General features: G+C 36.4%; 7 protein-coding genes across 7 annotated transcripts; 2 read left to right on the top strand and 5 right to left on the bottom strand.

The window, feature by feature from the left end:
• Nucleotides 1–114: 114 nt before the first annotated feature.
• LOC145730818 (uncharacterized) lies at nucleotides 115–2,032 on the top strand. Its single transcript, XM_081982246.1, has 5 exons — nucleotides 115–253; nucleotides 311–365; nucleotides 695–884; nucleotides 942–1,379; nucleotides 1,428–2,032. Exons 1-5 carry the CDS (start codon nucleotides 241–243, stop codon nucleotides 1,557–1,559), a joined length of 828 nt encoding a protein of 275 aa, XP_081838372.1. The 5' UTR covers nucleotides 115–240; the 3' UTR covers nucleotides 1,560–2,032.
• Nucleotides 1,697–7,274, bottom strand: Men-b (NADP-dependent malic enzyme b, mitochondrial). The gene is made up of 10 exons (XM_081982207.1): nucleotides 7,114–7,274; nucleotides 5,570–5,744; nucleotides 5,169–5,509; nucleotides 4,840–5,020; nucleotides 4,623–4,783; nucleotides 4,381–4,565; nucleotides 4,132–4,323; nucleotides 3,936–4,078; nucleotides 2,260–2,554; nucleotides 1,697–2,205 (listed from the first exon to the last, which is right to left on the bottom strand). Exons 1-10 carry the CDS (start codon nucleotides 7,140–7,142, stop codon nucleotides 2,045–2,047), a joined length of 1,863 nt encoding a protein of 620 aa, XP_081838333.1. The 5' UTR covers nucleotides 7,143–7,274; the 3' UTR covers nucleotides 1,697–2,044.
• A 197-nt stretch (nucleotides 7,275–7,471) lies between these two features.
• Nucleotides 7,472–10,918, top strand: LOC145730781 (ATP-dependent DNA helicase DDX11). Its single transcript, XM_081982164.1, has 13 exons — nucleotides 7,472–7,684; nucleotides 7,740–7,931; nucleotides 7,983–8,216; nucleotides 8,269–8,435; nucleotides 8,488–8,735; nucleotides 8,789–9,055; nucleotides 9,114–9,241; nucleotides 9,294–9,623; nucleotides 9,678–9,878; nucleotides 9,937–10,174; nucleotides 10,329–10,459; nucleotides 10,515–10,730; nucleotides 10,784–10,918. Exons 1-13 carry the CDS (start codon nucleotides 7,571–7,573, stop codon nucleotides 10,817–10,819), a joined length of 2,502 nt encoding a protein of 833 aa, XP_081838290.1. The 5' UTR covers nucleotides 7,472–7,570; the 3' UTR covers nucleotides 10,820–10,918.
• LOC145730809 (tRNA pseudouridine(38/39) synthase) lies at nucleotides 10,874–12,709 on the bottom strand. Its single transcript, XM_081982236.1, has 9 exons — nucleotides 12,507–12,709; nucleotides 12,333–12,454; nucleotides 12,076–12,277; nucleotides 11,827–12,024; nucleotides 11,631–11,778; nucleotides 11,434–11,581; nucleotides 11,238–11,381; nucleotides 11,042–11,181; nucleotides 10,874–10,983 (listed from the first exon to the last, which is right to left on the bottom strand). Exons 1-9 carry the CDS (start codon nucleotides 12,579–12,581, stop codon nucleotides 10,913–10,915), a joined length of 1,248 nt encoding a protein of 415 aa, XP_081838362.1. The 5' UTR covers nucleotides 12,582–12,709; the 3' UTR covers nucleotides 10,874–10,912.
• A 66-nt stretch (nucleotides 12,710–12,775) lies between these two features.
• LOC145730827 (thioredoxin, mitochondrial) lies at nucleotides 12,776–13,906 on the bottom strand. Its single transcript, XM_081982256.1, has 4 exons — nucleotides 13,753–13,906; nucleotides 13,519–13,637; nucleotides 13,220–13,468; nucleotides 12,776–13,167 (listed from the first exon to the last, which is right to left on the bottom strand). Exons 3-4 carry the CDS (start codon nucleotides 13,320–13,322, stop codon nucleotides 12,860–12,862), a joined length of 411 nt encoding a protein of 136 aa, XP_081838382.1. The 5' UTR covers nucleotides 13,323–13,468; nucleotides 13,519–13,637; nucleotides 13,753–13,906; the 3' UTR covers nucleotides 12,776–12,859.
• A 4,700-nt stretch (nucleotides 13,907–18,606) lies between these two features.
• On the bottom strand, nucleotides 18,607–19,302 carry Tcs1 (Threonyl-carbamoyl synthesis 1). Its single transcript, XM_081982252.1, has one exon. It carries the CDS (start codon nucleotides 19,300–19,302, stop codon nucleotides 18,613–18,615), a length of 690 nt encoding a protein of 229 aa, XP_081838378.1. The 3' UTR covers nucleotides 18,607–18,612.
• Nucleotides 19,264–19,713, bottom strand: Polr3K (RNA polymerase III subunit K). The gene has a single exon (XM_081982259.1). It carries the CDS (start codon nucleotides 19,629–19,631, stop codon nucleotides 19,302–19,304), a length of 330 nt encoding a protein of 109 aa, XP_081838385.1. The 5' UTR covers nucleotides 19,632–19,713; the 3' UTR covers nucleotides 19,264–19,301.

Below are 19,713 nucleotides of genomic sequence, written 5' to 3'. Positions count from 1 at the left end.
TTCACAGAAACTTGTAATGTAACTTATTGTTATGTCATATTATTGTCACTGATCACCAAAGTCGTCCTCACCCATTTACCGTTAGTACGCCAATGATTTGTATTAATTTAATACGCAGACGCCAAATTTATAGCCTATAAAATTTAAAATTTTACGACACGTGTACAGTATTGAGTTAAACGTGTTACTTTGAGGACGTGTCTGAGAAAATCCGTGTTAATTGTTCAGACTACTAAAACCATGTCAAATTCAGGTAAATAGCTCCAACAATTTTTAATTTAGTTGCAGTGTTGTACAAGTTTTATTTCAGCTTGTAGCGCGACTTGTTCCAAAACCTTTGACGATTACCAAGACAGCCTGGTTCAGTAAGTAAATCCTATATATTGATAAAGAAAAGCATGGGTTAAAGGTTAAAAGAAAACAAAAACTTGTCTCTGGTTTTATTAAATATAGTTTTAACTAATTTCGGTTAATATCGCGCCATCTCCAGTGCGTTACAATAAGTCTGCATGTGCAGCATTTCTGTAAATTTCAGCACAGTTGTGATTGGTTAACAAAAAGCAACTTTTAGCTAGCTACTTTTTTTTAACCAATCACAAATTACAAACAGTGCGCCATACTGGAGATGTAGACAACTGCAAATGTTTCTTTCTATAAAACAAGTATTATTCAATGATTAATAACATTTTCCCAGATACGTGAAGAATGCAGAAAATATTGCTTTGCTACTAGACTATGATGGTACATTAACGCCCATAGTAGCCCATCCGGATTTAGCCGTGATACCACCAGACACCAAAAAACTCCTGGAAGATCTCAGTAAAGTGCCCAAAGTCTTCTTGGCTATAGTTTCAGGCCGAAGTCCTGAAAATGTTAAACAAATGGTGTGAAGAATATTGTCGAGTACTAAAATTTTCTCAACACTATAAAACTTCTTCTAGGTTGGTATAAATGATATAGCTTATGCTGGAAATCACGGTTTGGAAGTTATCTACCCTGATGGCAGTAGATACGTCCATCAGCTGCCGACAGAATTCAACGATCAAGTGAAAAATCTAATAGAGAACTTGGAAAAATCAGTGGTAAGGGACGGTGCTTGGATTGAAAACAAGGGAGCTTCACTCACTTTCCACTTCCGGGCTGCACCGGAAGAAAAACGGGTTGAAATCCAGGAAACCGCCAGACAAATTATTGAAAATGCCGGGTTTAAAGTGGGCAACGCCCATATGGCTTTGGAGGCCCGACCAAAAGTGCAATGGAATAAAGGTAGCGTGTCGTTGCTACTTTTAGACCGGAAGTACGGACAGGACCAGTGGAAAAACCATAAAGTAAAGGTGATTTTTGCTGGTGATGATACAACCGACGAGGATGCCATGCTGGTAGGTAAATTTTGCTTAAAAAATGTGTGATGAGCAAAAATGTTGTAGGCACTCAAGGGGAACGCCTTAACTTTCAGGATTTCTACAAATACCGACATTCAAACAAACGCTGATAAACTGTTATCGTCCACTTTGTCTGTGGTGGAAATTTTGAAAATTGTACTAGAACATGCTGTTTAAAACTGGTGGGAAAGCTTCATAGATATCAATTACTAAATAACTGAGACTCCGGCCCATCTCTACTTACCGGGCAATTTTTTACTTTAATGTTAATTCAAGCTAGGAGAGTTAAAGGCAGCAAAATCAATACATACAAGCAACATCCAATATTTGTTTAATCCTTACAGAAGACAATTCACAATTTGCATACATTATGATACTGAAAAACAAAAAATACTGACTTTCATTTACCGACTGATGGCGTTGGAAGCGTTTCAAAAAAGCCAAATTTAAGGAACGAAAAATAATACTTTCTTCTACTATACAGTTTAAAGTGCGCAGAGAAGTAATTAAATACTTTTAAATCTCTCTAATACCACACGGTTTTGCATTAGTAAGTACTTGCACTTACATTCATATGTTAACATTACAATTATTATTAACAATGTCAAAATCAACAATAGAAAAGAAAAATAAATTATTATTTTCTAAAATTTGTTAAGCAATTACGCCTTTAGTTTAGTAGGTTCCATTGGTTTAGTTTTAATATACGGCGCTTTGGGCCAGGGCCACAAATTCGGCAGAGAGGGCTCGTAGTTGTAATTGTACTGCTGTTCCTCCACATATCGTCTTAAATCCTTCGGTTTCGGGTAAACCGTAGCAATTCCTAATAGAAAACAGTTTGTTACACCTTTTCCAATAGAATAAAGTCAACACTCACTCTCTTTGTAAGCGTACTCCAAAATCTTTACGGCAATTTTAATCGACACCTCACGGATTTCACTCAATGGAGGGTAAATACGGCCCAACGACAGGTCCTGTTCGTTCACGTGCTCCGCTACCGTTTCACTGGCGATCAAAAATATGTCTTCGCTAATGTGGTGAATGCCGGAAGTTAAAATGCCCAGAGCAACTCCGGGGAAAATGTAGGCGTTGTTTCCTTGTCCTGGTTTGAAGGTGGTGCCATTTATCGTGACTGGTGGAAAGGGTGAACCACTAGCGAATATACAACGACCCTAAAAGAAAACATTAGTCAAATAAGTACAGACAACCAGCGCAATGTAAATTAAAGTGGCGCCCAAGAAGAAAGCCCTTTACGCTTCCTAATGTATTTCGGCCGCTTCAGTTGTAAGTAAACTCTAAGAGATGGCGCTAATACAGCTCGTCATTGCAGACATAGTTGCCAACTTTTGCAGTATTTCCTATAATCCGCTTTCTTTTGCTATCCCATCTGAACTGCGTAAGAAAGCTTGATTTTTTCAAATAAATTTGAGTTTACATACTCGCATTTTGAAAACTAAACAAGATAAGAATTTCTGGTTTGAGGTATCGATAATAAAGATTCTATTTATTTTAAAAGTCGCAGGACTCTTTTTTAACGTCAAAACAAAATCCTGAAGGTCACGTGACCGTTTATTACTTTTAAACTGATTGACGTATCTATTTGTAAGATTAAAATGTAATTTTTAACGTCACGTGACAGTTTTAATGTTTAGACTTTTTTTTTTCAAATTGCGTTACTTTTTTAACGTCAAAACAGATCCTGAAGGTCACGTGACTCTTTTAAGATTAAAAATGGAATTTATAATGTCACATGACAGTTTTAAATGTCATTTGAAGGATCACGTAATCATTTTTCAGTTTAAACTGATATTTTTAAAGACACGTGACCCTCGTTACAGTGCAAATAGCCACGTGACAATTTTCGATTATTTTAACGTTAAAACGAAAACCTAAAAGTCACGTGACTGTTTTAGATGTCAAAATATTATTTGAAGAGTTACCTGACTCCTTGTAGTGTGCAAATGGTCACGTGACGATTTTCAAAAATAAAATATATTTTTAAAGGTCACGTGACTCTTTTTACAATTCATAAAGTCGCATAATGATTTTCAATACTACTTTTATTTTTAAAGGTCACGTGACTCTTATTTAATGCCAAAACGAAACCCTGAAGATCACGTGACTGTAAATGACATTGAAGGGTCACGTGACTATTTTCAATAATTAAATTTAATTTTAAAGATTACGTGACCGTTTTTTAGTTTTAAACTCTACATCTCGCGACTCATTTTAAGGTACCAATGGTCACGTGACTGTTTTAAGATTAAACATGGAATTCATAATGTATTAAGTATAAAATAACCCTTGATGAATATTAAAAATAAACAAATAACTAAACTAAAAATACAACGAAGTGAAACACAATAATTAAAGAAAACACACACAAAATCTGTTATTTTTTGCCTAGAAACTAGACAACGCCGCATTATATGCGTTTAGTGGTGCCATCTCACGCTGCTTACTTAAATTAATTTTCAGTTTCATTGCCACTGTTTGTCTATACTTATCATTTAGTCTATGGTCAAATCAATTACAGCAAATTGCAAAACTTACTTGAGTATTGGTGTATGCTTGCTCCGCTGTACATTCAGCTTTATTGGTGGGATTACTGAGGGCAAAAATAACGGGTTTCTCATTAAACTTGCCCATGGCAGTGAGGATTTCTGACGTAAAAGCGCCACCTTGTGCCGATGCACCTGAAATCAAAACCACCGTAACGCAAACCATAGTACATTATTCAGAAACTGACCAATTAAAATTGTAGGTTTAATTTCATTGACCAAGCCGGCAAAATCTTTGGTAGGCGCATGGTCTTTGGCGTAATACTTTTTGTGCCCTTCCAAATTTCCTTCCGGCCTTTCATTCGCTAACAACCCGTCAATATCAAACATCCATATTTTACTGCGTGCCTCTTCTATAGTCGAGCCTTCCAACACCATGGCTGTGGTTGTTATTGTAAATTATTTACAGGAAATACAAAAAAAAAGAACTAAAATACCTCGCACACATAAATCGGCAATACCCAAACAAGCTCCCCCAGCTCCGAGGAAACAAAGTGTATTATCAATAAACTTTGTTCCGGTAATACGTTTGCAAGCCATTAACCCGGACACGGCCACACTTGCTGTACCTTGAATATCATCGTTGAAGGTGCAATAATTAGCTCTGTACTTCTTCAAAAGCCTTTAAAACAACCATAATTGTGAATTTTGTGGTTTGTGTTTAATACAGGTTGCATACCTGAAAGCGTTGTGATTACCAAAGTCCTCAAACTGTATCAAGGTGTTTTGTCCATAACGCTTAATAACACCTTCCATAAACTCGTCGAGAAAGTCGTCATACAATTTCCCGGTGACCCGTTTCTGTCTCAAACCCACGTAAAGGGGATCTTCCAGTAGGTTCTATTAAAATTAGTTAAACAAAAAATCTAATAACATTTTTTGAGCCTCTATCTTACCTGGTTATTCGTTCCCACATCCAAAACTATAGGAAGACATTCATGAGGTTTAATTCCAGCTAATGCAGTGTACAAAGCCAGCTTTCCCACAGGAATACCCATTCCGCACGCTCCCAAATCACCCAAACCCAAAATACGTTCTCCATCGGTGACTACGATGGCTTTTACGTTGGGTTCCGGCCTGAAATACATACTATTAATAACCCCCATCAAACCCACACTTTTTGTAGAAAACCAACCAAACAATTTACGATTAAAATGTAAAGAAAAAACACAACCCCTCCAAAAATCAAGACAATAAAAAATTACCAAAAACTCTGTCTATGTACCAGTTTTTTAGGACGTCAAAGACGTGCCCTATGTCGTTGATGGTGATGAACAAGCCTCTCGGTCTGCGATAGATCAAACCAAACTTCTGGCAAGCCAAACCGACTGTGGGCGTGTACACGATCGGCATTAACGCCTCGATATTTTCGGTCAAAAGGCGGAAAAACAGTTTTTCGTTCCGATCGTGCAACTCTGTTAGGTACAGGTATTTGTTTAGATCCTCTTGATAGCGATCGATCGAGATTCGACAGAGTTCCAGCTGCTCTTCTTGGGTTTTGAAACGAGCCGGCTGCAGTCCGTGTATACCTAGAGCTTGCCGTTCTTCCAATGTAAATGCCAAACCCTTGATTTAGTTAAAAACAATTATTACACATTTATCACTCAAACTATGAAAATTTGTTACCTTATTTAACCTGGGATCTCTAAGATGATCAATTCCCATTACTTGAGAGGGTGTAATGATATCCCCAACCACTTCATGGTAGTTTCGTTTTTGTTCGTCGCTTAAAACGTTTACAGTTTCGAGTATGACCGTTTTTTGACCTGAGGCATTTTTGGCAGTTTTTGCTAGTCCTGATCTGCATAAATAAGTCTAATGAGCAACATTTATATAACTTTCAGTACTGTGAAGCAGCTGCTTTTCTTGCCCAATCACAAACTATAAACAGTAGTGTCATTTGTGCAAATACTATACTGGCCGCATTCGTTTTCAAGTTCCATGGAGCGAGCAGAGCGTTTTTGACGTCACATTGACGTAATTTGACAATTGGTCAAATTATGATTTCTCCCCATGGAGCGCGAAAACGAATGCAGCCACTGTTGTGTTCAAAAACAAATCAATCTTTAAATTATTTGCACCTGCAGATAAATTTAATTTTGAATGCAAGTCATTTATACAATCCTTGGCGTGATTTTTCGGCTTGGTAACTATGCTAACATTACCAAATCACAACTGTCTAGATTGCTTCTATCATATAGATAATAATCAAACTGAATCCTGTTTAAGGTCAATAATCGTTAAATAACTAAAAGTGATAAATAATTTTAGGTGCTAAAATATAAATGTAGCAACATATTTACTTGATTTCTCTAGTTGATACATTGACTATTATAAAAGTAATTAATATAGTCATAAAATTTCAATGACATAAATTGCCATAAATTGTGGAAGTTCTTGACTAGAAATTGTAATTTATGAGCATTACCTATTCTACTGAGGTAAAGTGCAAGTTGCATTAAAACAATTGCACTGATACAGCCAACTTTATTTTAGATTTAATGTTAGTGAACTTGGCACAAGATAACATCAGTTACCAAACACTCACAGAGGCGGACAAATAAATATAAAACCTTCAACAATATTCATACACTTTTTTTTACCATTTTTTTATCTACATACAGTATTATAATTTTTAATGGGAACAAAATGTGGAAAACACTTGTGGTCATCATTCCTTAATATTCTTAATTAAGGCAATGTTAATGTCTTTAAAATGTTGCATTTACAAGGTTTGAGCTAAAAGCTGAAAAGCCACTGGACTGGATATGCACAACATTTTTATTAGTGTCAAATTTTGGCCTGCTACCAACAATTTTGTGACACCCAGGAATAGCAATTACATTTGAGGTAGGTATTAATACTGTTACTCTTTTTCCAGGTTTTTAAAAACCTCAAGCGCGCAAAGAGATTTTAATACTGATTTCGTAAAACTGCATAGCTACAATTGTCAGGAAGTATTTAATTGTGGTATAATGAAAGGAACCTTGACAAGTCATTGGGTGGATGGGATACTAAACTGTTAAATGAGTATAATTTAAACTAAAGGTGTATTTGAGTCATCACGAAACTTGAACCTGCATCTAGTATATAATCCGATTACATAGAAAAACTACATAACAAACCAATCAATAATAAAACTGGGAAGATTCCCAATAATGTATACTTACAATAGGGACCGCGGTATAAGGGATAACATTCTGGCAATACACCGACAGCCACCAATCCGAAAAAATTGTTAACTAAGGATTTATCGCGATCCTCCAACTGCTCATACACAATTCCCTACTCAGAAATAAATTTATAAATAACAATTAAAGGAGTTTGCGCTAATTTATCTATTAAAAAATCTGATGGTCAGTTGTCACTGTCAAATTTGATATTGACACTGGTAACTGTCAGCACGGTTAGTAAATCACGTGATCATTTAAGGAGTTTTACTTTGCTGATCACGTGGTACCTGTTTAAAATATGGCGGGAAAACTTAGAAAACACACAAAAGTGAGGTTACCAGTTTTCTGATTTAATTTGTGTTAAAATTTCAATTTCAACAAAGTTTAGTTAACAGAAACGCTACAGTCTGCTTTATTATTGTGGTAGAAGACAGTGAAATAAACATTCTTTACTATGGAATTCCCCTTTCCATTCACTCCATACAAAATTCAGCAGGACTTTATGGAATCTTTGTACCAAACACTAAAAAATGGCAATTTGGGGATATTTGAGAGCCCAACAGGCACCGTAAGTTTCTTCCCACAGTAATGTATAATTTTTCACATTCTCTGCACCCATTTAGGGCAAATCATTGAGCATAATATGTGGATCACTCAAATGGCTAAAAGATCACACTGAACAAGTAAAGAATGACCTATCCTGCAAAATCACCACTTTAGTCAATGAGAAGGAAAAGTATGCAAATGAAAAAGTGGACTGGCTGAGTGCCAAATCAAAGGAAATAGAAATAACGCGGCAGCTGAATGAATTAAAGGTAACCAAAATATAAATCCAAAAGTTCTTGGTTTCATACTGTGTATTGCAGATACAAGAAAAACAAATTAATGAATATGAACAAAAAATACAAAAACTTATTAGTAATAAACCGCAAATTCAGAGAACTTACATAAATAAAGACAAGCCAAATTCAATACCAGCTCAAACTGAAGAAACAAATGTGGATGATGAAGAATGTTTATTATTAGAAGAGGCAGCAAATTGTAGTGATAATGACAGTGAAGATGAAGCTGACCCAGATACAATATACCAACCCACACAGGTATTTATATTCATATTTTTTTTATAATAAAGGCTGAGGGTGAGTGTTTTAGATAATAATTGCCAGCAGAACCCATTCACAACTGTCACAATTTGTGGGAGAAATTAAAAGATCCCCTTATGGAAAAGACATTAGAGTTGTGTCTTTAGCTTCCAGACAAAATTACTGTATTAATCCTGCAGTTAAACAATTAAAAAATATGACTCTAATAAATGAAAGGTATGGGATTGTACTGAGGTGACTTAGTTTGGCAATTTTTTTCCCTGAAAAGGTGTTTGGATATGCAAAAAAGGCAGAAACAGCAAAGCAAAGTTGATTCTGATGGTAAAGTGGTGAAAAAGCAGAAAAGCAACAGTTGCACCTGTCCATTTTTCAAGCAAGCAAACGTGGATAACTTGAGAGATTTTGCACTTAGTGAAGTTCAAGATATTGAGGATTTAGTTCAAGCTGGTAGGGAGGTTAATGCTTGTCCTTATTATGCTAGCAGGAAAGCTGCAGAAGATGCTGAAGTTCTTTTGGGTGAGGCAAACCAAAACTCTGCTCTCACATGTAGAATCCATTTTTCCTTTTAGTGCCTTATAATACATTATTGCACAAATCTACTAGAGAAGCCAGTGGAATAAAGCTTAAAAACAATGTCATTATTATCGATGAAGCACATAATTTATTAGAAGCTTTGGCTCAAATGCATGGGTCAGAACTGAATTATCCTCAGCTGTATTATTCATTACATTCACTCAAATGTTATAAAAATAGATACAACACTATGTTCTCTGCTACTACTTTACGTGTATTAAATCAATTAATTTTTGTCATTCAAAAACTATTACTACTGTTGGGTAAGTGTTTGAATGGTATTACAAAATATGATGGAATGAAGAAATTAATTTTCTGTAGAAAAAGACTGTAAAGAAGAGACTAGTGATATTTTCTCTTTAGGGAATTTTGTACATTCTGCTGGCATAGACCAGTACAACTTTTTTAACATTGTAAAATTCTGCAAGGCTTCCAAACTGGCACAAAAGGTACCATTCCAATAAAATCTGCAATGTCAGGTGTAAACAAAACTTATTTTAGGTCCGATCTTATAGCATTAAATATCCGGTCACAGAACAAACAATAACTAAAAAACCACCTGCCAAGAAAGGCGTAAAGGATTTTCTAAGTTCAATAGGAAACAAAAATAGGGCAGCTACTGTACCAGAAAAAGTACCGGAAACGCCAAAATTTCCGATCCCTAATAATCCACTTTTAGCCGTCGTATCGTTTTTGGAGTGTCTCACTTACAGTTCCCACGATGGTCGACTTTTAGTGACCCAAAGTCCAGAAAAAGCAAACTGTAAACTGCAATTTTTGTTGCTAAATCCCACTTCGAATTTTACGGAAATTGTCAACGACGCCAGATCTGTATGTTATCCAATTGAATGATTACAGTTTTCTGCACATTTTTACTTGAATTAGGTGATTGTAGCTGGTGGAACCATGAAACCAAACGCCGAGTTTCGCGATCGGCTTTTTAAAGCAGCAGGAGCTGATTACAAGAGAATTGTAGAGTTTTCCTGTGACCATATTATACCCCAGCAGAATATCCTGCCTATAGCACTTAGTAAAGGGCTGAAGGGAGAAAAATTACTATTTAATTTTACTACCAGAATGTCTATGGTGAAAATTTTAACACCCCAATAATTTCGAATTGATTTAATGGGTCTTAAACTTGAAGGGATCAACCATAAAAGACATATTACAGCAAGCATGCACTGTGGTCAAAGGAGGAATCGTGGTGTTTTTCTCGTCGTACAATTACGAAAATTGGGTGTACCAGCAAGTCAGCAATGTGGATTTTGGTAGGGTTCTGTTCAGGGAACCACAGAAATCCGGTTCCGTTGATGACGTTTTGAACAAGTACGCGTCAACCATTAAAAAATCCAAAAATGGGGCTATGATGTTCAGCGTTGTAGGTTTGTTTATACTTCTTCATGTGTGCATGACCAGTTGATAGTTTCTGATTGGTCAAGAAAAAGCTGAAAGCTGCTTTTTTTGACCAATCACAAACTACTCAGTGTGTTGTGATTTACGCTAATGACTTAGATTTCATACCAAGCAGTTTTACAGGGGGAAAACTGAGTGAAGGATTGAACTTTAGTGACGATCTTGGGCGTTGCGTCATTGTGGTTGGTTTACCGTATGCAAATTTAATGGCTAAAGATTTGAAAGAAAAAATGGCTTACTTAGATAAAACCGAAGTAAACTTTGACACAAATGTAATTAAAGCTTGTAGTTTTCTGTGGGTTTTTTAAGGGTCAAGGAGCGGGACAGCAATTTTATGGGAACCTTTGCATGAAAGCGGTGAATCAGTGCATAGGACGGGCGGTGAGGCACCGTAACGACTACGCTGCAGTTCTGTTACTAGATGAACGTTACGCTAAACCAGCAGTTAAAAATTCGTTACCGGATTGGATTAAACGGTCCTTAAAAATAAGCGAAGGAGCTGAGGCTTTTAAACTAATGTCCAAGGTAATTTTGTGTTCTTCAAGAGTCTAGATTTACTTGACAAATGAATATTTCAGTTTTTTAAAGAACGCGAAAGTGAAACTTTGTACTAGAAGTCTGTAAGACTGCTCCACCAACTGGATTTTCAGTGAGGATCGAGTCTCCAGTTTTTGAACAATTTTATGCCTTTTAATAAACAAAAAAAATCATAATTTGTTTGACTTAACTTCAATACGTTTTCTTTTAGTGAAATGTTTGATTTTATCCTCCAAACTGTCTGAAATAAAAATATTTTGACCCTTTCACTATAAATTTCTCTACTTCTAAGTTCTTACCACATTTTTGCCTCTTCATTACTGAAACATAATTCTTTGACTTCATCCCACCAAACAAACTTTTGCTAAGACATTTACTGTCTTCAGTAGTGGCTAGCATTCCTTTTACACTCTCTATAATTTCTTTTGTCATTACACTTCTGAAATTATCAATTAAACTTTATACATATTCAAAAACGGTTTCAGTAAGGCTTACTTTATGGTTGATGTAGTCCAACAAGCCTGCAATTTTTCTAGTACACAGTTCAAAGTGTCTTGATTTGTCTGCCACTTGACATCCTCATACTCACAAAAAAATAAATTTAATGGTAACTCACTAGCCATATTGTAATCTGGTTTCCTATAACACCAACAACCAATTAGGTGTAAGACACTTAAGCTTACTTTAATACCTTGGATTTTTGTCTACATCTAATAACTCTGTAACTAATGAAGGTGCTTCTTTTCCAGAGCCAATTAAAAATAAAACTCCCATTATAAACCGGATTTGATGCCAAAGGAAAGCATTTCCCTTTATTACAGCAACATACATTGAATATTCTGGAAAAAAACAATTTTTATAACTTTCCAAACCAAATAGAACACTTACCATCATCCACACAATTTAGATCAACAGGTTTGATCTGAAAGTCTAAAATATTCCTAACAAACTGTACTACACCATTCCCAACATCCATTCTGGCAAAGTTTCTGAAATCGTGGCTTCCAAGCAGCAATTTGCAGGCCTCATCCATTTTCTACAAAAATTAGTGTCAAGCGTGAAAAGTTACCTAAAATTCACTCACTTGTATATCCAGTTTTCCTTTAGGAAAATAATATTTATAAGTTCTAGATTTGCAGTTAAACCTTGCACTGAAATCACTGTCAGCTGGGGCCCATGCTACACACTGTATGTTTGCTGGCAAAACTCTATTTAACAGTTTACAATAGTCCAATTCCTCCTCAATATTGTTGCTTTTACTTCTCAAATCTATGGATATAACCTAAATTATGGTGTTTTGTGAATGATATTTAAAATTGTTTGGCTGACTTACTTGTCCAAATGAGCTGACTCCTTTATCAGTCCTCCCACATCTATGGTAGTTTGAGGACGTCCGCTCTTTGATTAGACATGTTTTGGACAAAGCTTGAAATAAATGGTGCTCAATAGTGTTTGTGGTGTCCTCCTGCACTGCAAATCCTTGATAATCCCATCCGAGATAAAATAAGTGCAGGAGAACATGTCTGAACTGACACCTGCAATTTAAATTATTGTATTTTTCTAATTGCCAAGGAAATACTGGGGCACAACTTGGAAAAATCAAAACTCCTACAGTGTTGGCTACTTGCTGGTGGAATGTTCTTAGTTTTGTTTAAAATATTTTGCAACTGCACGTTGTGGGCTTCCAGTGACTGGATTTTTGCGATAAGTTCCTGAAATTGTTGTAAATTACTAGGGTTGTACAGAAAGTTAGGTGATACAGACATCTTTTGTTAAATCCTGCAGCTTCTCAGTGGAATGGTTTTTTTGGGCTTTTAATATCTTTACTGTAGTGTCCATGCTGTTTAGTAGATTAACATTTTATTATAATTGTTTAAAAACTAGGGAAATGAAAACATAAATAAAACGCAATTTGAGGTTATGGTCACTTTTATAAATAAAGTCTTCTATGAAAGCAAGCTGAAGCTAGCAACATCAACTCTTCTTGTCTTGTAACACCAACTTTTAAAATGGGAATAAAATACTGGACCCAGTTATTTCTTATATTTTATTTATTTTATTACTTGCTAAAACTAATCAAAAGATATATTTACATTTCAGTATATTGTTGTTAAAGCTTATAATTTTTGACCCAACTTTGTTATTAAGTTTTCAATCATGGTGGCATCCACCAAACCAATAAACTTATCAACCACCAGCCCATCCCTTACTGCAATCACAGCAGGCACTGCTTTCACTTCAAAAGTGTGCACCAGTTCTGCATGGTTCTCCACATCAACAATGGCAAGATCAATGTCAGTCATTGGTTCAATAAGTTCTCTCATTTTTGGTGTGAGAATATGACAAGGCTCACACCATTCAGCATGGAAATTTACCACCACAGGGTTCACTGAGTTCATCACTTTTGATAGAAACTCATCATTACCTGTAATTTAAAGGTGTGATTGTATTTTGTGTCTGTATAATGTGTTTTTTACCTTTAATGTCAATGATTCTATTGTAGTTGTTTGATGTACTGAACAGTTTCCTGGTTAAGTGGAGGAAGAGTTTGTGCTTCTTGAGCAACATCCGTGGACTCATTCTCAATAATCATGAAAGGTTTTCAGGGGTTTTGGCCTGATTGGTTCAATACACACACCAATAAATAGTATTAAAAGACCAGCTATGAAACTTGCCACTAGGAAAATTAGTATAAGATTTTTGTACACAATTATATAGTCTTTTTCCTGCAAGAAACACTGTTTGTAAAAATTTCAAGGAAAAACACACAACTTACCACATCACCAAGTTGGGGTGTATCTTCAGGTTTTTCAGTAGGGATTACCAACAATACAATTGTAACTGCAGAAGTTAAACCCAGGGCAATCCAGGCAATATTACTTTGTAGCTTAATGGCTATAACGAAGATTATCAATGTTAAAATCCAAAGGATCAAAAGAGTCAATAAACCAAAACCAATATTCCCTGCTGTTGACATAATTTCAGAGTAGGACAAGGATGTTATACTTACGTTTAATGTAAACAAACCAGTATCTTGGCTACCGAGGGTGCAATACAAACAAAACAATCAGTGGTTTAAGTTTCTTGGAAAATGTATTATTAGACTAGAAAATCCCATAAAAAGTGAAATAACCTTTAAAGTTTAAATTAAGCAGTTTTGACATTTGTCATCTGGGAGAGTGTGGAAACTGGTAAAGTGTCAACGTCAGTAGATTCCATAAAGGTATAAACTTGCATGAAAGCGTGCAATGGACTCTGGAGGACACTCCAATCATACCAGTACAGGAAGTTCAACCATTTTCAACCGTTGCATATTTAGGTTTTAAACTATTTGTAAGGTGACTAATAATAATTTAATTAAATATAGCCACTTTACTTGATTTTTCGGTCGTTCTCATTATTTCTTAAGTCGTGGGTTTAGAAATAACACTTTTCTTCACTAACATCTTTATAGCTCGATGTTCTTTATGTTAGGAAGTACCGTGTTCGGAAATTGAATCTATGTGCACTAGTGACCGCAATTTGTTCAGACTACACTGGTACATAAAATCAAAGCTTTGAATCAACATCCTACACACAAGTTTACTTAGTTGAATTCCAACTTTTTTTTTGTAAGGTGTTAAATATGCATAACAGGTCCGCTAAAACCAGCTTAACGCACACTATACAGCCCAGTGGATTTATTAGGTTTTAAATGCTGTATGTAAAAGCACTTCAAAGCAATTATCTCCCGAGTTGCTTAAACCCGGTTTTGATATCCATTTCGTGGAATATACACGGCATTTACCAACGTGTGTGTGTAAAGGGGGGTCTCTATATACGTTTTAGATGTGACTGCGTTTGAGACTGAGTGTGGAAGTGTGGATAACGGCGTGGTCGGTTCGGCAACATTCAGCCTTTTGGAATTAATGGCGGTCCGCTCCACCGATTCGAGACATCCACGTGCCCGTTTTACCGGAAAACCGTTTGGTGTTGACAAATCGGGCGTACTTTACACTTGCATCCATCCGTTAAACTAAGCGTGCATTACACGGAGTTTTTCTCGTTGAAAGAGAAGAGCATATCTCTAAAAACCACCTGTTTGGTGTATATGTTTTACTGTCTTTTTTTCTTGTATTAAACTGGCTAATCCTTTATATTACCTGCTTGTTTTGGTTCTAGCCAGAAACACTAACTGATTACTAGTCAGATGGCGCAGTCAGTTAGGAAAGAATTTTTTCCCCCTTTGGTGCCTGATGTTCTTTGTTTTTAAATCGCCATCTTTCCACTTATCTGCCCAACCAGTTGTTGACAAGGTGATATGTAACCCGAGTCGGTACCTTTTTAAGGTACGGTCAGTACGCTTAATTTGCCACGTTTGAGGTAAACGCGACCTGACTTCGGTACTTTTTTGCTCTTATTAGCTTCCCGGTGGTCTACCACCATAATATTCGTTAATCATATACAGAGTGTCGTAGAAATGGCTCATACCAAACAAATTTATCAATGTCAAAGTGGAAGACGGCATACAAGCACACCCGTTCAAAAAGTCAATAAGTGATAAATCGGGTGATTCTGCTTGCTAATGGGGTGGATGGTACTGACTTTTCGTTTACTCAACAACTTCGGGTAAAATCATTAAAAAAAGTGAACTAATTAGTTAAAATGTGAGTACAACTTATAGTAGGACGTTTAAAAAAAAGCTTTATTCAGTTATTGTTCGAATTTCAAACAGTGGAGCGTTCTCGGAGCGAGGCTGAATGCATACAAAGTAACTTCCGCGCCCCTAAACTTATCGGAAAAAGACTGTAGGAATGTACGGGGTGTTACGTGTGAACCAACGTGCAATTACTGTAACGGAGGCCGTAATCAGGGGACTGCACGCCGCGTCTTCCCGCTGTTGAGAAATTTCCCAATTCCCATTTCATTTTATATGTGCGACCTGTCGAATTTCAAAGCATTAATTCCCCGGTCCTCCCAGTCGTCATTCAGCTTTTTGTTTGACTTTTAAGAAACATTTAAATTTGGGGCGGTTTTTCTGTGAAAAGCCGATGAGGGACACGGACGCAATTACGACGCACTTTACCTAAATGCAGTCTAAAACGTTTTGATTTTTGAGGGCTAAATACTATAAAAGAAAAGAAAAAAGGGGGTGCCGACCCTTAAAGTCTTTTAAGAAACTTTTAACATTCCGATTATCAATTTAATGAAATGTGACAAGCAAGGTTTCAAAGAGCCTAAGGGCACTTTTGTTCAAAAAATTTGACCGGATTTCGGTAAGACTCGGTGCCTTGAGGTCGGCGGTGATAATTTACAACAGAAACTTTTCAAGATAAACCCGAGCAGGGCTGAATTTCCCTTATAGAGATTGGAAAACCCCGGCTTCCTCGCCGTTTAGCTCGGTTACGGAAGTGTGAAATGATAAAACCCATAATGTTTAAGTTATCACTTTTTGGTTCTTTGTTAAAAAATAGGACTAGAGTTGATTAAAGGTACGCAGTACGTTACGTTTAACCAGTTTTTCTCAAGTAGCAGAAAATAAAATGTCCCAATTTTCTGTATCAGTTGGTCCAGAAGATAATACATATTCTGTTTTTTGACACATTTTTTCCTGGTGACCACATAAACCCGTTCAATAAGCAATTAAACCCTCGAACCGATTACTTCAACTACTCGGTAAGTGCACTCAAATAGGTTCTCACCGTCAAAAACTGCTTCTTGTTTAACAACAATACAGGGCCAGAAATCATTTCGAAGAGGCAAATATAATGTGATTGCGGTAATCGCATAACGGAAATCACTAGATGCGTCCAATGTTGATGTTCATCGACATAATAATGTCCTAAGAGAGACCCGAATTCCAATTTGTTGTGCGAGTTGAGCACACCGGGAGTCCATTACTTATCCTAAACTGGGTCTTTTTAGCACCGCCGTTCAACTAAAAGTAATTTTCTTATGTGTGCTCATTGGGCCTCCATTGTCATCACCTTCAACCGCATGTTGAGCCTTTGCATTATTATCGGCCTTGCATGGGTATTTAATAGGTTTAAATACATAAGTACAGTTGCACGATATAACTGCCCCTAACAGATTTTAGATCCCCGGGGGGTGGCTTTTAATTATATACATATACACGATTGCAACTGTATTCTTTATATAGGTACTTACTAATCGCATTTTTTTATAAATTAAATAATCCTAATTTTTGTGCAAAAAGAACAATAAATAATTGACTTGACTATTTTCCAATTAGCGCAGGATCACCATCAATTAAGGGTATAACATTTTCACGGCAATTACCCCAAAATTACCGAGGCTGAGTCCGGCAACGGGACACATCACAAAGTATCCGCGTGTCCATTTTACAATAATTCTCCTCTGTTTCATGCAAATCATAAGACCGGTCGATTGATCGGCTGAATGATTTTGTATCGAGTTCAGTCTTTGGAATAATTTAACGAACGTGAAACACGCTGTATATCGGCGGACCCCCTTCTCGCCCTCGTTTCGAGGGGGGTCCAAGAGCCGTTATATTGTAACTTTCTAAGAAACACACGTGCTTTTTAAACATGGTTATCTGAAAATATTTACACACTTCAGATAATATCCTCTTTTTTCCAATATTAAAGGGTGACTTTGCAATATTCTTTCCAGTTTAATTGAGTTAAATCGACTCTTGACGGGTTTAATCAAACTAGAGGAGCACAGAAGCCCCATCAGTTATCAATTACACCTTTCATTGCCTTCTTTATTTAAACAGTTTTGCATTTCGAGCACCTAATGATCCGTACACCACCGTGATATTCTTCAAGTTGGTTTCCATCAAATGGAACAGACATTATCACACTCGATGATGTTTTAACATGATTGATTTTTGTTATCCAACCAGACTTATTTAAATCCCTAAAACAGATAGAAAACAAACTCGGCAAACAACTACGATATATCACAAGGTAGCGACTTTGCCCAAAACAAAATATAGAGCCAGCCATAAATACCTATAAAACGAGAAGGGGTGATTAAGCAAACTTCTATAAACAGCACAAGAAAAGCGGAATGATTCTAGACGCTTCGCTTGCGGCTCAAACAAGTGGAAAATGAATTTCCTTCATCGGATCCATCCGAGCTAATTTACGAGTGGCTGTTTATAGACAGATATAAGGCCACATACAGGATCAATCAGGCCCCGTTCTGGCAAAGTCATTCTTGCAAGAACAAGATAAGATTTATGCCTGCTTCGGAGCTTAATAGAACCTGCCAAGAGACTTAATAAAAAAATAAATATATGATCCTACAAAATGTTTGTAATAAAATCGCTTGGCAATTTTTAACTGAAATTCAGCTATAAACAGTTTTAAAAAAAAATTCTGCTGATTTTCTATGGTAGGAAACTTAACGAATTTAAATTAAGCAAACAAAAGAGCCAGAGAGACATCTCGTCAACTTGGTAATTATAACTCCGCGTCAAAACCGTTCAGCTTTACATGCATTTCTTAATTAACTCAGTAGGAGTTTCCCCTACTGTTGTTGAGAAGCGGAAATTTAAGCCTGACTCTGTAAACAGTCAGAAATCATTGGCATTGTTATTTTATTACAGTTGTTTGTATTATTACATTTAGTGAAGAAATCTTAGAAACTAGTAAATTTCAACATTGATTAAATGTTTAAATAACTGCAATTTCTGCTAAGTTGACCTACAATCACTTAGTTAATTTCATTTGAAATAAAAAACTCTATTTGTTTGAACCCTTCACAGGAGTCAACACTGTTTAGGAGTTTCATAGTCTTCTACATACGTTTTTAGTAGTACCTACTAGAAAGTGAAAACATCATTTGCACTACTTTTACTCTCCCTTAATGGTTCTTCTAACAAAAAATGACAATCTCCTTACTATAGAATTACTTTATTCATAAAATCAAACTGTTTCAAAATCTTAACAGTGTCATTGTAAGCCACCCCATCCCTAATAATATAATATTTACCCACTTCTGATAAGTCAATGACTGTAGAGCCTTCTCTGCTCACATTAGTAACACCCCCATCAAATACAGCCGGTATTTTACTCCACAACTCTCTGAATTCCAAGCAGGACACTGCACTTAACCTGTTACTAGTGTTGGCGCTTGTAAGAGCTAGAGGCTTGCCAAGACCCCTGGTCAACTCCTGAATAAATTTGTATTGTGGTATTCTAACCCCAATTTTACCATTATAACACAGATGTTTGTCCACTTGGTTTACACTGTTCAAAATTAGTGTCACAGGCCCTGGTAGTAGTTTACTCAGTAGGTCTTTAGGTAAATGATCCACACTGGCATAAGCACTTATGTCCTCAACTTTGCCAAAACACACTGCAACTGGTTTGTACTCACATCGGTTTTTAATGTTGTATATTTCTTCTATTGCTTGCATATTAGTGGCGTCACAAGCCAGTCCATATAAAGTATCTGTAGGTACTGCAATGACACATCCAGACTGCAAATACTTAATGGCAGTGCTCAAGGCATCGGGCCTAGTGATTGGTATGTGTTCTGCCATGGAAAATTGACTAGTTCTCAACAAAACACTACTAGACAAGCCCATTAGTCTCGCCAATTGTGGTTGCACTCTGGATTACAACAGCGATAAAAAGTAGTCATAGGCTCATCAGCTGACCTGGTTTGAAGCTGCAGAAAATAAGCGCGCTCGTGGCTACATTTAGGGCACCGTTCCTCAGTCGAATTCACGTTTTTCCAGGCCTCTTCCCCACCCAGAACGTCGTCGATATCTTTCAGCTGGCAATAGGTGCGAGACGAAATGTTTTTCTTTACCGGAAAATACACGGGACACAGATTGCACGTGAATTGTAGATTACCGGAAGAGTTTTCTTCTACAAAGAGGATGTTTGAGCAGAACGGACAAAACTGGACCATACTTCAAAGTTTAATTTAATTGAAAACAAACACGTGAACTTTGAAATTGTTTATTATTATTTTTTATTAAAGTAGAGGTTAG

Source organism: Ips typographus, linkage group LG6 (genome assembly GCF_016097725.1).
Source record: "Ips typographus isolate SLU linkage group LG6, UJ_Ityp_2.0, whole genome shotgun sequence".
NCBI lineage: Eukaryota > Metazoa > Arthropoda > Insecta > Coleoptera > Curculionidae > Ips > Ips typographus.
The sequence above is the reverse complement of the archived record's forward strand: the minus strand, read 5'-3'. Positions and strand labels throughout refer to the sequence as shown.

What these genes read in the sequence shown, in the direction of transcription:
- LOC145730818 (XM_081982246.1), top strand. An exon ending in CTGAAAATGTTAAACAAATG is followed by an intron (nt 885 to 941) that starts GTGTGAAGAATA and finishes AACTTCTTCTAG; the next exon opens with GTTGGTATAAATGATATAGC. An exon ending in CCGACGAGGATGCCATGCTG is followed by an intron (nt 1,380 to 1,427) that starts GTAGGTAAATTT and finishes AAAATGTTGTAG; the next exon opens with GCACTCAAGGGGAACGCCTT.
- Men-b (XM_081982207.1), bottom strand. Translation starts at nt 7,142, where the DNA reads ATGTTATCCCTTATACCGCGGTCCCTATT. An exon ending in CTTATACCGCGGTCCCTATT is followed by an intron (nt 5,745 to 7,113) that starts GTAAGTATACAT and finishes TTATTTATGCAG; the next exon opens with ATCAGGACTAGCAAAAACTG. An exon ending in TTTGACGTCCTAAAAAACTG is followed by an intron (nt 5,021 to 5,168) that starts GTACATAGACAG and finishes TATGTATTTCAG; the next exon opens with GCCGGAACCCAACGTAAAAG.
- LOC145730781 (XM_081982164.1), top strand. Translation starts at nt 7,571, where the DNA reads ATGGAATTCCCCTTTCCATTCACTCCATACAAAATTCAGCAGGACTTT. An exon ending in TTGTCAACGACGCCAGATCT is followed by an intron (nt 9,624 to 9,677) that starts GTATGTTATCCA and finishes TACTTGAATTAG; the next exon opens with GTGATTGTAGCTGGTGGAAC. An exon ending in TTACTACCAGAATGTCTATG is followed by an intron (nt 9,879 to 9,936) that starts GTGAAAATTTTA and finishes TTAAACTTGAAG; the next exon opens with GGATCAACCATAAAAGACAT.
- LOC145730809 (XM_081982236.1), bottom strand. Translation starts at nt 12,581, where the DNA reads ATGGACACTACAGTAAAGATATTAAAAGCCCAAAAAAACCATTCCACT. An exon ending in TGCAGGATTTAACAAAAGAT is followed by an intron (nt 12,455 to 12,506) that starts GTCTGTATCACC and finishes CAACAATTTCAG; the next exon opens with GAACTTATCGCAAAAATCCA. An exon ending in AGGAGTTTTGATTTTTCCAA is followed by an intron (nt 12,278 to 12,332) that starts GTTGTGCCCCAG and finishes TTTAAATTGCAG; the next exon opens with GTGTCAGTTCAGACATGTTC.
- LOC145730827 (XM_081982256.1), bottom strand. Translation starts at nt 13,322, where the DNA reads ATGAGTCCACGGATGTTGCTCAAGAAGCACAAACTCTTCCTCCACTTA. An exon ending in TAGAATCATTGACATTAAAG is followed by an intron (nt 13,168 to 13,219) that starts GTAAAAAACACA and finishes TTTAAATTACAG; the next exon opens with GTAATGATGAGTTTCTATCA.
- Tcs1 (XM_081982252.1), bottom strand. Translation starts at nt 19,302, where the DNA reads ATGGGCTTGTCTAGTAGTGTTTTGTTGAGAACTAGTCAATTTTCCATG.
- Polr3K (XM_081982259.1), bottom strand. Translation starts at nt 19,631, where the DNA reads ATGGTCCAGTTTTGTCCGTTCTGCTCAAACATCCTCTTTGTAGAAGAA.